General features: G+C 41.8%; 2 protein-coding genes across 2 annotated transcripts; both read right to left on the bottom strand.

Moving 5' to 3' along the window:
* Positions 1-4,732: 4,732 nt before the first annotated feature.
* Positions 4,733-5,821, bottom strand: LOC149256118 (nuclear transport factor 2-like). The gene has a single exon (XM_089455232.1). The coding sequence runs from the start codon at positions 5,819-5,821 to the stop codon at positions 4,733-4,735; it is 1,089 nt and encodes a 362-aa protein (XP_089311358.1).
* A 2,834-nt stretch (positions 5,822-8,655) lies between these two features.
* On the bottom strand, positions 8,656-12,549 carry LOC149256117 (uncharacterized). Its single transcript, XM_089455231.1, has one exon. It carries the CDS (start codon positions 12,547-12,549, stop codon positions 8,656-8,658), a length of 3,894 nt encoding a protein of 1,297 aa, XP_089311357.1.
* Between the last annotated feature and the right edge of the window lie 1,256 nt (positions 12,550-13,805).

Here is a 13,805-nt window from a genome sequence, read left to right as displayed (position 1 = left end):
TAACCTTGGGTTTGATATGAGAGGCTTAATGGATGTGAGTTGAAGCTGAGATTCACTAAGAGTGAAGGCAATCCAAACCATTGTTTGAAGGTTGTGGATGATACACCTCTCATACCGACACCTTCTAAGGATGACCTATTTCACATAGGTGCACACCCACTCACTTGTAGAAGTAAGAGCGAGTTGGATTTTGGATGTGGAATGGTAAACTGCAAGTCCGTGACTACCTCGAGGATCTAAAATTTCAAAAGTTATATAGTCATGATGCTGGACTACATTTGGGAAATGCCTGTGAGTTTCATAAACTCATTTGCATTGATGTTCTTAGTGAACTTTCATCCGGACATATGTTTTGCAATTAGCATGGTTAGCTCATATTTGGTTGAGCCTCACTATATTGGTGCCAAGAATTTTCTGAGATATCTTCAAGCCACAATCTCTCACGGATTTATATACATTGCCAGAAATATGAAGCTGCATGATTATTCAAATTCTGATTGGGTAGGGAGTGTGGAGGATCATTATAGCACTTCCGAGTGCTTGTTCTGTTTCAGTTATTCTTTGACATCATGGATGAGCAGGTAGTAAAGGGTGGTTTGTATAAGCACCACCGAGATCAAATAAATATCTACGAGTATGATCTCGTATGAAGCTATCGCGTTGTGGAAGCTCTTCAGTGAGTTATTTGTACATGTGATGAATACCACTGTAATCCTTTGTGACAACAAGGGGGGGATTAGATTGTTGAGGAATCTCGTATTCAATGATTTCTCTAGTAGATAGACATCAGACACTACCTTATCTGGGATATCGTAAGTCGATGAGCGAGGCTCCATTGCATTGAGACTGATCTACAAGTCGTAGACATTTTGTCAAAGGCTCGGGGAAAGGTCAAATATGTTACTTTGCCGAGTGACTTGGAGTCATTGAGAGACCTTCTTATAAGGGTCCTGCATGTTGCATGCATTGAGCTCTGGAAGCTCTAGGGGGCTTGGGGTACCCAGTAAAGTGACATACAACCATAGGGCAACTCACCCTCCCCTTATGGTTTGCTATGTACAGGGTGAAAGGTTCAACCTTCTCGTCCGATACCCCATGACGACTTTGGGACAGGATGATTAGTTCTCCTGTGGGCCAAGATGATTAGTTCTCCTATGGTGACTATTGGACAAGATGATTCGTTCTAGTGTGGGACATGATGATTAGATGTGGTGTCAAGACATCCTACCCATGCAGTCAAGAAATCATGGGAAGTACCTCTCATGTGATCAATGAGCAAGGAAATGTGGTTAGGAACCATACTAGTACTATTGATGGATTCATCGTTGTATCTACCATATTCCCAATGCTAGGATGACCTCCATTGATCTGGGATCAATATGAGTGGTTTGAGACACTCCCTTGTGGTATTGATTTAGGACTAATAAAACTGAATTTGGGTCACTAAGAGTGATATGACACACTCTCTTCAAATGAAACTCACTTTGGGTGAGTAGAGAATGGCATGAGACATTCTTGATCAATTATTCTTCTTCATGGTTCAACAAAGCAGATCATAGAAGAGCAAAGAAGAGAAGAACTCAGCAGAGGAGAGTAGAGCAGAGCACAGTAGTGCAGGGCACTGATGGCAGAGATAGTACACTCAGACATATGGATTAGCAGACGGAGTTCTCCCTAGTTGAGAGGGAGTGTTAAAATTGGCAACTAGGGCCACAATCCATGTGCATCATTTTATTAATGGCATTTGATACTTTTCTTGGATTTCTCTCATCAAGAGGTTTAGGATTGATCTAAAGATCATCCAATTCTGATAAGTATCCATGGAGATATGAATTTATTTGTGTTATGGGACAATTCGTTAAGGTCAGTGGACAACCAAATAAACCCCACTTGTGCTCAACATTTTAGTATAAATAGAGGTGCCTTGAAAGTCATTTGGACACACATCTCTTGGTGATCTCTTCCTCTCCACTTGTCATTGGGTTTTGGTGGGAGGAGAGATCTAAAGAGGATAGGTTACCCTAGAGGATACCCTAAATCCTAACCCTATCACGGAGGAGATTTTAAAGCAGTGAAGGAAGCTTACTTAACGCAACAAGGAGAGATCTAATTGTTGGTCTAAAAGAGAAGCCCTACGCTTCCCTATAGAGAGCTCTATGGAGAGCCCTATGTTGCCCTATACACAGCTCTATGGATAGCCCTATGCTGCCCTATACATAGCTATATTTGAGAGCACTATGTTGTCCTATACACATCTCTATGGAGAGCCCTATGCTGCCCTATACACAACTCGATTGGAAATCCCTACACTACCGAATACATAGTTCTACATAGAGCCCTAAGCTGCCCAATACACAGCTTTATTGGAAAGGCCTGTGCTGCCCAAAACACAGGAGATACAACTCGATTGGAAATCCCTATGCTGCGCTATACATAGTTCTACAGAGAGCCCTACGTTGCCCAATACACAGCTCTATTGGAAAGGCCTGTGCTGCGCAAAACACAGGAGATAACTACGCTACCCTATACATAACTCTATGGAGGGCCATACGCTACCCTATACATAGCTCTATGGAGAGCCCTACCCTGCCCTATACATAGCTCTATGCTTCCCTAACTGCAGTCCTAGAGGTGATATAAAGGAAGACTATTCAAGCATGCCCCATTCATAGCTAAGAAGGAAGGAAGGTGTGAAAGCAGCTTGCATGACATGGAGAAGAGTGCTAAAGGATATACATTGAAGTCTGTCCAGCAAGGCAGCACATGTTAGGATTGTGTTGATAATAGTACATTCACTTGGATGGAGAAAACAATGATGATACATTCAAGAAGCATGATGTTGCAAGCAAAAAATATATTGGAGTAGCATGTTGATGAATGCTACACCATGATGGGTACAAGGATGAAGTGTATCATGGCATAATGAGAGGCCGCAAAATAGTGAGGTACAACAATATGATATAGCAAGTTCATAGTGTTGCTAGTATAACACATTGGGACAACAACATGATACTTAGAGGACAAATTACAGGTACCATGCTAGGACCATGCTAGGGACAACAAGCATGCTAGACAATAACCATGCTCTCTAACAACAAGAAAGCAAGGGACAACAAGCTATCTAGCTGCAACAAACACATGGTGCAGCAATGGCAACATGGTGCAGCAATCGCACATGATGCAGTAGAGTGATGAGTAGCGTCATAAGTAACTATGGGTGGAGCATGGTGCAGCATAGTTAGGCGGAGCATGACTACCAGATTTAGTAGGATGATAGGTGAATGACTCACCTTGGAGAATTACTTGAAGCAGCATGTCTTCAACTAATCTCATGTATCATATTCTTAGAGATGATATATGCTCTCATCTAGATTAGTCAAAGTGTTGACTTCAGTTCTAAATGTACTATCACTCTATCCCTGGCTAGCACCACATCTTGTGTCCTCTTGGCTTGGCTTGTGGGATTTATGTCTATGTTCTATCTTCAATTTTACTTTAATGTTGATGTGATTGCTAATCTTGAAAGGATATTATTGCTAACTATGAGAATTGAAATAAATTTCACTAGGCATAGAACATACCTAAACTTAACACAAAGGCTATGGGTAATTATTCAAGTAGAAGGGGTGGTAGACAATAGTGACAACATGATGACAAGTATAGGTTGGAACAATGTCCATTGGTGACAATTCTAGGTACTAACAATGTACAGTGGTGAGCCATGGGTAAAACACATTGTTGTTTACAAAATATATGTTCATGTAATTTTAACATAAAATTTTTAGCTAGTAATGTTATTATTAATCAATTGAAATGCAAACTTTCTAAGGGAATGGAAACTGAACTTAAGCTTACTGAACTTAAGCTTTCTAAGACAGAAGAGGCGAAATAAGATGGCAAAATAGATTGCACTATGGAATATACATTGTGATTCTAAAAACTTTGGTCAACTCATGACTGTAGGCAACTAAAACTAATGCTAACCCCACCATTTCCATTCCCAAACATGCCTTCTTCAAGCACTAATAACATGTGAATTCCTATTATGATGCTTTATTAATTCTTTATTACAACATACATCTAGCTAAACTATAATTATGTCAACAAATAAACTATAATTTATTTATTTTTTAAGTTCAATATTTTAATATTTTAAAAATAAAAATACACTACATAAAGCCCCTTATTTTTTAATGAAAAATAAACATTAAAAAATAAACTTTATTTAAAAAAATATAAAAATGTATCTATTCTTCCCCTAATATAATAACAATACTTTTTTGATACAAAATAATAAAAATATATCAAATTTTAAATTTCTGCCACCATTTTACTTCAAAAAAAAATATCAACTATAGGGACAAATTATTTTACTTTAAAAAATAATAGAATCTATCCCTCTATGCTTCCACACGGTTAACTTTTCACATACAAAATAATAGAAATGTATCAATAAAGAACATTTGAGATCCTCTAAATGATGCTTCATGACAACATCCATCTCGTTCAAACTATAATTATGTCAACAAATCAATATCGTAATATTTGCATAAATTGATATAGTATTATGTACACATAGATGAATAGAAAACTACATTTATGATAATCAAAATGACAGAACAAACACATGCTCATAATGATAGAATGCTTAAAACGGTATCAAAATTCGAACTTCATCTCCCATATGCTACACTACTAGGACCATAGGAATCCCCACCACGTCTTCTTCATTTCAGTAACCCTCTCTACCCGCAATTGGACGTTTCGCACTCCCAAATACTTTGCGCGCATCCATTGGCAAAGGGGATGCATTAATTGCAGCCTGGACTGAAGCTGCTTCTTCGAATTCAACAAATGCGTAAGTGGATCTACCTCCTCTCTTGCTCCTCACTTGAACCCCACAAGGCTTAATAGCCCCAAACTTCTTGAACTCTACTTCAACTTGTGTAGGCGTAATATCAGCAGGCAAGTTGCTGATAAAAATAGAGCACCCACTTTCTTCTAGAGTGCTTTGATCTTTCATAGGGCTAAGATTAGATGGTAAGGCATCTGTCTGTGTTGCTGCATTTTTTGCGACTTTATGGAACTCCCCTGTCTGCGTTGCTGCATTTTTTGCGACTTTATGGAACTGCCCTGTCTGTGTTGCTGCATTTTTTGCGACCTTATGGAAGTGCCCTATCTGTGTTGCGACTTTATGGAACTGCCCAGCTGATCTTGTTGCGACTTCTGTCCTCGCAATGTGTACCTCCGCCGCCATTGTTGTGTGTTGCTCAACCACACCAATCTGAACCTCCTGAGATTCTATTTCAGACTTGAAAACTGGTTCTGAGACGGGATCAGGTTGGGCAGCATATTGTTCTTTAGGGTAGCCATTTGTTGGGACCAAATTCTGCTCTGGTTGATGGGGTTCTTCATCCACGTACCTGAAAATATCATTCACTAAAAAGTATCCGTTTTCCCGAGGAGCCAGGAAAAAGGTGTGCGTGAAGGTGCGTGTTGCATTGTTTATAAATGTAATTGACCCACTTACCAGAACCACTGATCCGTTGTTGTACGAATCTTGCGAATCCACCGTTTTGATCTCCACTTTAAACCTACAGTGGTCTGGAGACGTTATCTGCTGCTGAATGACAGTAGTAAGTGAAATAATTTGATCGTTCAGGGATGGGCGAGTGGGTATACTGGGATCCTCATAAAATTTGTATAGCGACTGAGGGGAAGCAAGAAGAACATTATAATACTGATTCACAAAGGCAAACCCAACAATCTTTGCATTGGGAACCATGGGAGTTCTGGCCATGTTTTCTTGTTGCATTGCCATTTCGCGCTCAGAGGCAATTGAAGAAGATTTAACTGAATTCCTTCAAATTCCGGGATGGAGCAGAGGGAAAGTAAACGCAGCTTTCTCGTGCAGGTATAGGTATATAAAGACGGGGAAAAACTCAGTAACTGATGTTATGTGCTCTAAGCATTTGTATATACACGGAGCAAACTTGTCACTATATAAGGTTTCTGGTTAAGTAACGCTTGTCAGGTCTATTGCAAAATAATATAGTAGAATTAAAATTAGGAAGATTTAGTCAACTACACGATAGTCACATTAATAAATTATACTTCAATTTTTTTTTTTCAAGAAAGCGAAAATTAAGGAGATGGTTAAATATAAAATTAAAATTAATACTATTTAACTTATTAACTTATAATACCATGGCAGTTACTATAGTTTATCAATACCATGGGTCTTTATCATGATTTAGGAGTGGTTAATTATAAAATTAAAATTAACATAATTTAACTAATTCTATAACAATACCATGAGTGGTTACCATGGCTTATCAATACCATGGGTAATTACCATGACTTATCAATATCATCAATATCACATGTACAATATAAGAAGTGTTCATATGACTTTTTCTCTAATTAATTAATTTGAAATAAAATATTTAATTTAATATAATTAATTTGGAGATACATCTTAATTTATGATCTATGAATACTATTATGAATATTCAGGATATTCCATAGACCTTAAATCTCTACCATCAAGCTACTAACTATTGAAACTAAAATAAAATACACTATTATCCATGTAAACAATAAATTATAAATAATTATTATTTTTTAATAATTGTTTGCCCATCCAAAGTTAATATCATGAACATGCTTTATGTTTCTAATATTGTATATGTTTCATTTGAATAATTTTCAAGGAGAAGTGAGGGTTTGCACCCTTTAGGATCTACTCAAAAGTAGGACCAGATATGTTAGAATGCCATGCATTAACCTAGTGGGAAAGTTATGTTACCACAAGAATAAATGAGTAGGAACTACCAGTAAATCAATGGGAAACATTAAAGAATATCATTATGTGGCAGTTCTATCCTAGTGGATATGAGTAGTTGAGGTTTTCACCCTTAAATTCAATCAATGGTTACAATAACTCCATGTTTATTTAAGTGTGCATGCAATTATTGAAGAGAAAAGAATCTCTTCCACTTGGTTGAATTTAGAAGGCCATGCATTAACCTAGTGAGAAAGTTATGTTCCTGCTAGAATAATTGAGTAGGAACCACTACTAAATCAATGAGAAATATTAAAGAATATCATTATGTCGTAGTTCTATCCCATTTTTATTTTTATTGTTTTTTTATTTTTTTTTTTAAAACATTCAATGATTTATTTGCTAATGAGTTTAACTATTTTAAGAACTCATAACGATTAGCCAATGAAGTTTGAAATATTTGGGCATAAATTATTAGTTCAAAACCTTATGAATTTAGTTTTTTTTTTTAATTAATATGGATTATATATATATATATATATATATATATATATATATATATATATATATAGATATATATATATATATATATATCTTTTTTTTTTTATCGATAATACTACTCTAAGAAATTATATTATATACATGGAGAAATTACAATCAGTGTAACAAGTTTCCAGGCCAGCAACGGCACTGTGACATTGCAGCCAACTGTGGCTTGCATTGAGCTCTGAGTACCTATAACCTCCCCCAAAAAGCCCGAGTTTAAGCATAGACATAGCCCACGCAGGGGTTGAGACGCAAAACAATACCCACACTGGGGCAGAGACCCAAAAAACATTACCCACGCAGGGGCAGAGACCCAAAAAACATTACCCAAGCAGGGGCAGAGACCCAAAAAACATTACCCACGCAGGGGCGGAGACCCGAAAGACATTACCCATGCAGGGGCGACCCTGCGCCTTAGCAAATTTACTTATTAAAACAGAGCATGCCCGTTCGACCCAAACAAAGACCCAGTGACCAAACCAAACATAAGCAGACGACCAGACAGAGACCGAGCGACAGAGACCAAGAGACATAAGCAGACGACCAGACAGAGACCAAACATCAAAATCTGACCTGAACGGCGAGCGGGTGATGCAGCTATGCGCCTGGCCCCAAGTCGTCCGGGTCCAAGTCGTCCGGGTCCATCTCCACAATCGGGTACCCGAAGCCAAAGGGAAAGTCCAGGTCCTCGTTCGCTGCCTCTTTGGATGATGACGCCTCCTGCGCCGTAGTCTGGAGAGGCTCCTTCCCTTTTGTTTCTTCCACCTGAGCCTTGTCTTGGTCCCTTGGATTCTCTGAGGGTAATTCATGCTTATTTGCCCCTTCAAGGTCCATCGTTTCATCTCTGACAAAGAGGATGGAAACGTGGGCATTGAAATTGCCCAACTTGAATACCGCGGAGCCGAATGCTGGGCTTTCAGGCTGCCTTGGCGGTTTCTCATCCGGATCATATGTATCCATGAATTGAGAAACTTGCAGATGGGGAATTCCTGCCCGACGAAGACTGCAACAGCAGCAACACTGATGCTGCCTTTCTTCCATTGCTGGGGGGCGAGAAGGTGCCCCGCGTCTAGGTCCCCTTCGACATGGCTGTCTCTCTCTAGTTCTCGGCATGTGAACAGAGAAGCTGCCCACACTACAAACCCAATACCAAATCTCCAGAAGCGTCCAAGCGCAGAGAATGTTCCCACTCTTCTGCAGAACCAGAACTTGCCGAGAATGTCGCTGCAACATTCTGGCTTCATACTTAACCTCCTCTGCCTTCCCTCGGCACCAGAGCGCCATGAATGCTCTTCTCTCCCCTCTGCTGCCAGCATTAATGGACTTTAAGGATTCTTGGGGCAGAGGCTTATGTTATTTAAGCCTCCGTCCCCTCCATCACGTGGCTCCATCCTCGCGGCAAGTGGCGTCGACCTCTCGGCGTGTGGCACCATGCCCTCCGCCACCACATCACCCGCATCCGGGGTTTGAGCATCTGCAATGATGAGGTTTTGATAATCCTGAAGTTGATGTCTGTTAGGAAGGATGCTTTTATCCCCTGCAAGGAGCGGTTTGCTCGATTCAGTTCCTATGTTGGCCAGGAGATCCGCAACTTTGTTGCCCTCCCTTTTAGTATGAGTGAAGGAAATGGCCCTGAAATTGTTGATAAGCCTTGCTACCTCATTCAATCTTGCCTCCAGCCTCCAACTTGGCGCTACTCTTCTCGCTTTTGAACCATTCTGTAGCCTGATGGCTAAGTTGATCAGTATTTGGGAGTCCCCTTCGATGATCACGGATTGAAGACTGAGAGTCTCTGCTTGCAGCAATCCTTGCAGTAGACCTTCCAACTCCGCAGAATTGTTGGTGTCCCACCCTAGGTTTCCATAATAGATCCTGATGACTTGGCCTGAAGAATCTCGTATGAGACCTCCATATCCTGCCTCCCCTGGGTTCCCTTTGGAAGCTCCATCGAAATTGATTTTGAAGGTGTAGCTGGGGGGAGCTTTCCACAGGCAGTCGGCCTTTATGGATTGGGAGGGAGACTTGCTGAGGAGAGAGCTGGGGGAGAATTGAAGCTGCCAGTTGCCTAATATGCTGCGCTCAGCCTCATTGGAAGGGAAGTCTTCCTTGGACCAATTCTGGAGAGCCATATTTTCCTGAATGTTCTGGTGAATTTTCCTCCATGTTTCTTCTAAGGGTGATTGTTTGTCCCTGAAGATTCTCTGGTTGCGTTCTTTCCAGATGTTCCAGAGAACTATGCCCGGAATAATGCTCCACAGGTGGTTGAGGATTTGGCATTCGAAGGGTTGCATTGGCCATAGTCTTAAGGAAATGACTATGTCATTTTCTTCCATACATCTTTTCTGGCAACGGAAGCTGGCCTTGTCCCAAATTTTCTTGGCGAAATGACAGGTAACTAGGAGGTGGTTGAGAGTCTCTTCATCCTTTGCACAATTCATACATATTGAAGGGCCACTATAACGCCGTTTCCTGAGCTTATCCCAAGTAAGAATTTTTCTATGGCTTACCAACCACAGAAAGTAAGCAATCTTTGGCCAAGGTCCCAATTTCCAGATTTTGCTCCACAACAGGTCTGGGGGAGAGGGGAAGTTATTCATCAGTCTGTAAGCTTCCGATGTGGAGTAAGTACCTTTTGGCAAGTAACCCCATCTAAGGATATCACTGCCTTCATCATGCCTTATCCTTCTTTTGCTAAGTTCAGTGGTGAGCTCCTCTTGTCTTTGAGTGCCAGGGTGGTGGAGGATTCGGTCGCTGCCCTTCCATTTTCGAAAGTTGTTCTCCAAATCTGTTAACCAGAACTGATGAACCGTTTTTTGCAATTGGTTTGGTTCATCTGGTATGATATCCGGGTGTAGATTGTCTTGTAGCTTGGGCTGCTGGTTCCAAGCATCGGTCCAAAAACGAGCTGTGCGTCCGTTCCTGACTTCCCAAAAACTGTGCTGTTGAATGAGTTGATAATGTTGCTTAGCCGCATTCCATATAGGAGAACCCTTTGCATTGGGGATGAATCGAATGAGCTCCTCTTGAGGCCGGTCTTCTGCATATTTGGTTTTCCATACCTTCCCCCAAGGTTTTTCTGGGCAAGTGATCCAATGCCACCATAACTTGGCATTCATTATGGAATTGCTGTACTCAGGGTCCCTCAATCCTATTCCTCCCTTTTCCTTGGGCATACAAACAGTGGACCATTTGACTAGTGCCCACTTGCGATTAGTAGCTGCGCTGCTCCAGAGGAAGTTGCGTTGAAGATTTCTTATACTTTTTAACACCCATTTAGGTGCTGCCAATATAGAGAATAAGTACAGAGGCATAGCTTGCAAGACAGATTTAATAAGGACAAAACGTCCAGCCAAGTTGAGGGATCTAAAGGTCCATTGAGAGAGTCGATTTTCCAACTTCTCTAGGAGGAGAAGCGAGGCAGGAAGTTTGAGGGCAGAGGCCGATAGGGGGGCTCCTAAATATTTGGACGGCAGAGTAGCCCAAGGGAAGTCTAAGATACGGGAGACAGCCAGTTTAACAGATGGAGGAGTGTGGAAGAAAAAAATTTGAGATTTGGCATTATTTATACTCATTCCGGAGGCTTCCGAGAAAGAATGAAGGAGAGCTTTGAGGCGACGGGCTTCTTGCACTGAGGGGTATCCAAAAAGCATTGTGTCGTCCACAAACTGATGATGGGAGTGGGCAGGGGAATTATGAATAGAGATGCCTTTAATCTGATGCGAGTGGAGAGCATGCTTTATGAGTCTTCCTAATCCTTCTGCCATTAAGACGAAAAGGAAGGGGGAGAGGGGGTCGCCTTGTCGTATCCCTCGAGAAGGGTTGAAGGGGCTTGAGGGGAAGCCATTGACAAGAATGGAGAAATGAGCAGAGGTGATCATATTCATAATCCAACGAATCCAGGGAGCACAGAAACCAAAGGCTTTTAGCATCTCCTGTATGTAATTCCAGTCTAATTTGTCAAAAGCCTTGGAAAGGTCAAGTTTGAGAAGCATACCTGATTGCTTTGAGTGCTTGAGGGAGTGAATTATTTCGTGAGAAAGAAGAATGCCATCCATAATATTCCGCCCCTCCACATACCCTGACTGTTCCGGGGAGATGAGCCCAGGGAGGAGAGGTTTCAGACGGTTAGCTATCACTTTTGAAATTACTTTGTATATCACATTACATAGCGCAATGGGCCTGAATTTGTCCGGAGTGAGGGAGTCCTCCTCCTTGGGAATGAGCGCTATGAAAGTGGCATTGAGAGCTGGCAAGAGCCAGCGCATTGCTCTGGATTCTTCCACTATTTGCCATACCTCCTCCCGTATCATATCCCAAAAAGCATGAAAGAAGGTAGTGGAAAAGTCGTCTGGTCCTGGGGCCTTGCCTTCCTTTAGCTGTCTCATGGCGTCATCTACTTCCTGTGGAAGAATGGGTCGCATGAGGTGCTCGTTTTGTTCCTCTGAGATGAGTTTTGCGATTTTGTCCGTGATTTTGCGAATAGCCTGTCTCCTGTCTTCTTTTCCTTCCTTGTGAATCTGCTTGAAGTGATTTAGTAGAACTTCTTCAATCCCTTCATGCGTTTCCACCTTTTCTCCTGTCGATTTTTGTAAAAACGGGATTTTGTTGTGGATTCTTCTTTGCACAGTGGTGTTGTGAAAGAATTTTTTGTTACGCTCTCCCTCTTTTAACCATCTCACTCTTGACTTTTGTTTCCAATAAATCTCCTCTTGCTTTCTTCTGTTGTCCATCTGACTGTGTAGACGGCGTTCCTGTTCTAGGCTGGCTTCAGTATACCCTTCCTGAATGACTTGTTGATGAAGATTCTCCATGTCCTGAGCGAGCTTCTGTTGATCCTGAAAGATGTTGCCAAATGTATCTTTGTTCCAGCGTTTGAGGTGGTCTTTGAGAAAGCGTAGCTTTCGCTGAAATTGATACATTTTGGAGCCCTCGGGGGGAATGAAGGTATTCCAGATGGATTTTACAAAATCTTTGAAGGCGGGATGAGTAAGCCAGAAGCCTTCAAAACGAAAAGGGCGTTTGAGTGTGTTACCTGGCCTCTGCCATTGGAGGGCGATTGGCCAGTGATCCGATCCTGAGTGGGCGAGGATTGCTGCCGAGAAATCGCCGCCTAGGTGTACTGCGTTGTCCGAAATGAGGAAGCGGTCCAACTTGGAGGCGATTTGATATTTACCTGATCTTCGATTATTCCATGTGAAGGTGCCGTTGCTGAAAGGCATATCGATGAGAGAGGAGGATTGAATGAAGCTTCGGAAGTGGGAGTCTTCTGGTTCCAATCTGCTCCTACCTCCTTGCTTATCAGTCGTCTGCGTTATCATGTTGAAGTCTCCCGCTATCATCTAAAGCGGGTACTTTCTATTATTGCTGAGGTCTTCTATTGTGTCTAGAAGCGCTATCTTGCTGCCTGGTTCCTGAGGGAAGTAAGCATTGGACAGGTTGTCGTAGACATTGGTGCCCAGGATATGAAACGTAGCCTGGATGAGGTGGTGCGAGGCGTGGAAATCTGAGAGGGAAACTGCCTGCGGGTTCCAAGCAATCGCCAAGCCTCCAGAGGCGCCTGAGGCATCAACAGCAACCGATCTACATCCTTGCCATGCTTTTGAAAGAATGCTTCCTAGCATTTCACTATTGCATTTTGTTTCTTGGAGAAAGCACATCTGTGGTTTTTCCATTCTAATCATATGTTTGATCATCCTAAGTTTCCCTGGGCTATTGAGCCCTCTTACATTCCATGAAACTAACTTCATCATCATCAATTGATGGTGGGTTTGAAGTACTTTGTGAGCTGAGAACATCTCCCTGAATCCACCAGGATCTTTCCAATCTCTATTGTTCTTTGCAGATCTGTTTTCCTGCCTCTTTTCTTGGGATTCTTCAGGTGCTGATTTCCATCCCATTGGTTGTCAGGTTGTATTCCCAGCTGACTTTGGTGGTAGGCTCGAGAAATGACCATTTCGAGCTTATTTAGCGTGAATTCTGGTATTTTATCAAAAGCTTGTTTTTGACATGCTATCTCCAGCTCTATGATATCGAGCCCATGTAGATCGAAACTCTCTGGTTCCTCATCCATTTTTTGCACCTGTTCTTCTTCTCCCTCAGGGTTTTCATGGTTCTGAGGGCGTTCCTTCTCCCCTTCGTTTTCCGTGATTTTACCACTGGCAGGGGATTCAGTTTTCCTTCGCTGATGCGAGGAGGGGGATGAGACATTCGATGGGGGAATAGGGGGGTTAGATCCGGGAGGAGAAGCCGAGGAGGACGGGATATTAGTCTTGGCCGTGGAATCATGCAAAGGAATCTCTGGGTTCTCACCCAAAATATCAAAACTGTTCTTGGTTACGGGACCATGGGTTTTGGATACATGAGTTTGAGATCCATTGGGGGGTTTTTTGTGAGCGCGCCTTCTGTTGGTAACTTTTGTGAAGCCATCCTGAGAGGGGGAGTCTAAGGAGCTAGGTTTGTTGGATTGGGCATTTTG

Source organism: Pinus tabuliformis, chromosome 7 (assembly GCF_031772625.1).
Source record: "Pinus tabuliformis cultivar Carrire ecotype Pingquan chromosome 7, CPIR1, whole genome shotgun sequence".
Taxonomy (NCBI): domain Eukaryota; kingdom Viridiplantae; phylum Streptophyta; class Pinopsida; order Pinales; family Pinaceae; genus Pinus; species Pinus tabuliformis.
Note: the sequence above shows the minus strand (reverse complement) of the source record. Positions and strands in the feature narration are given on the sequence as shown.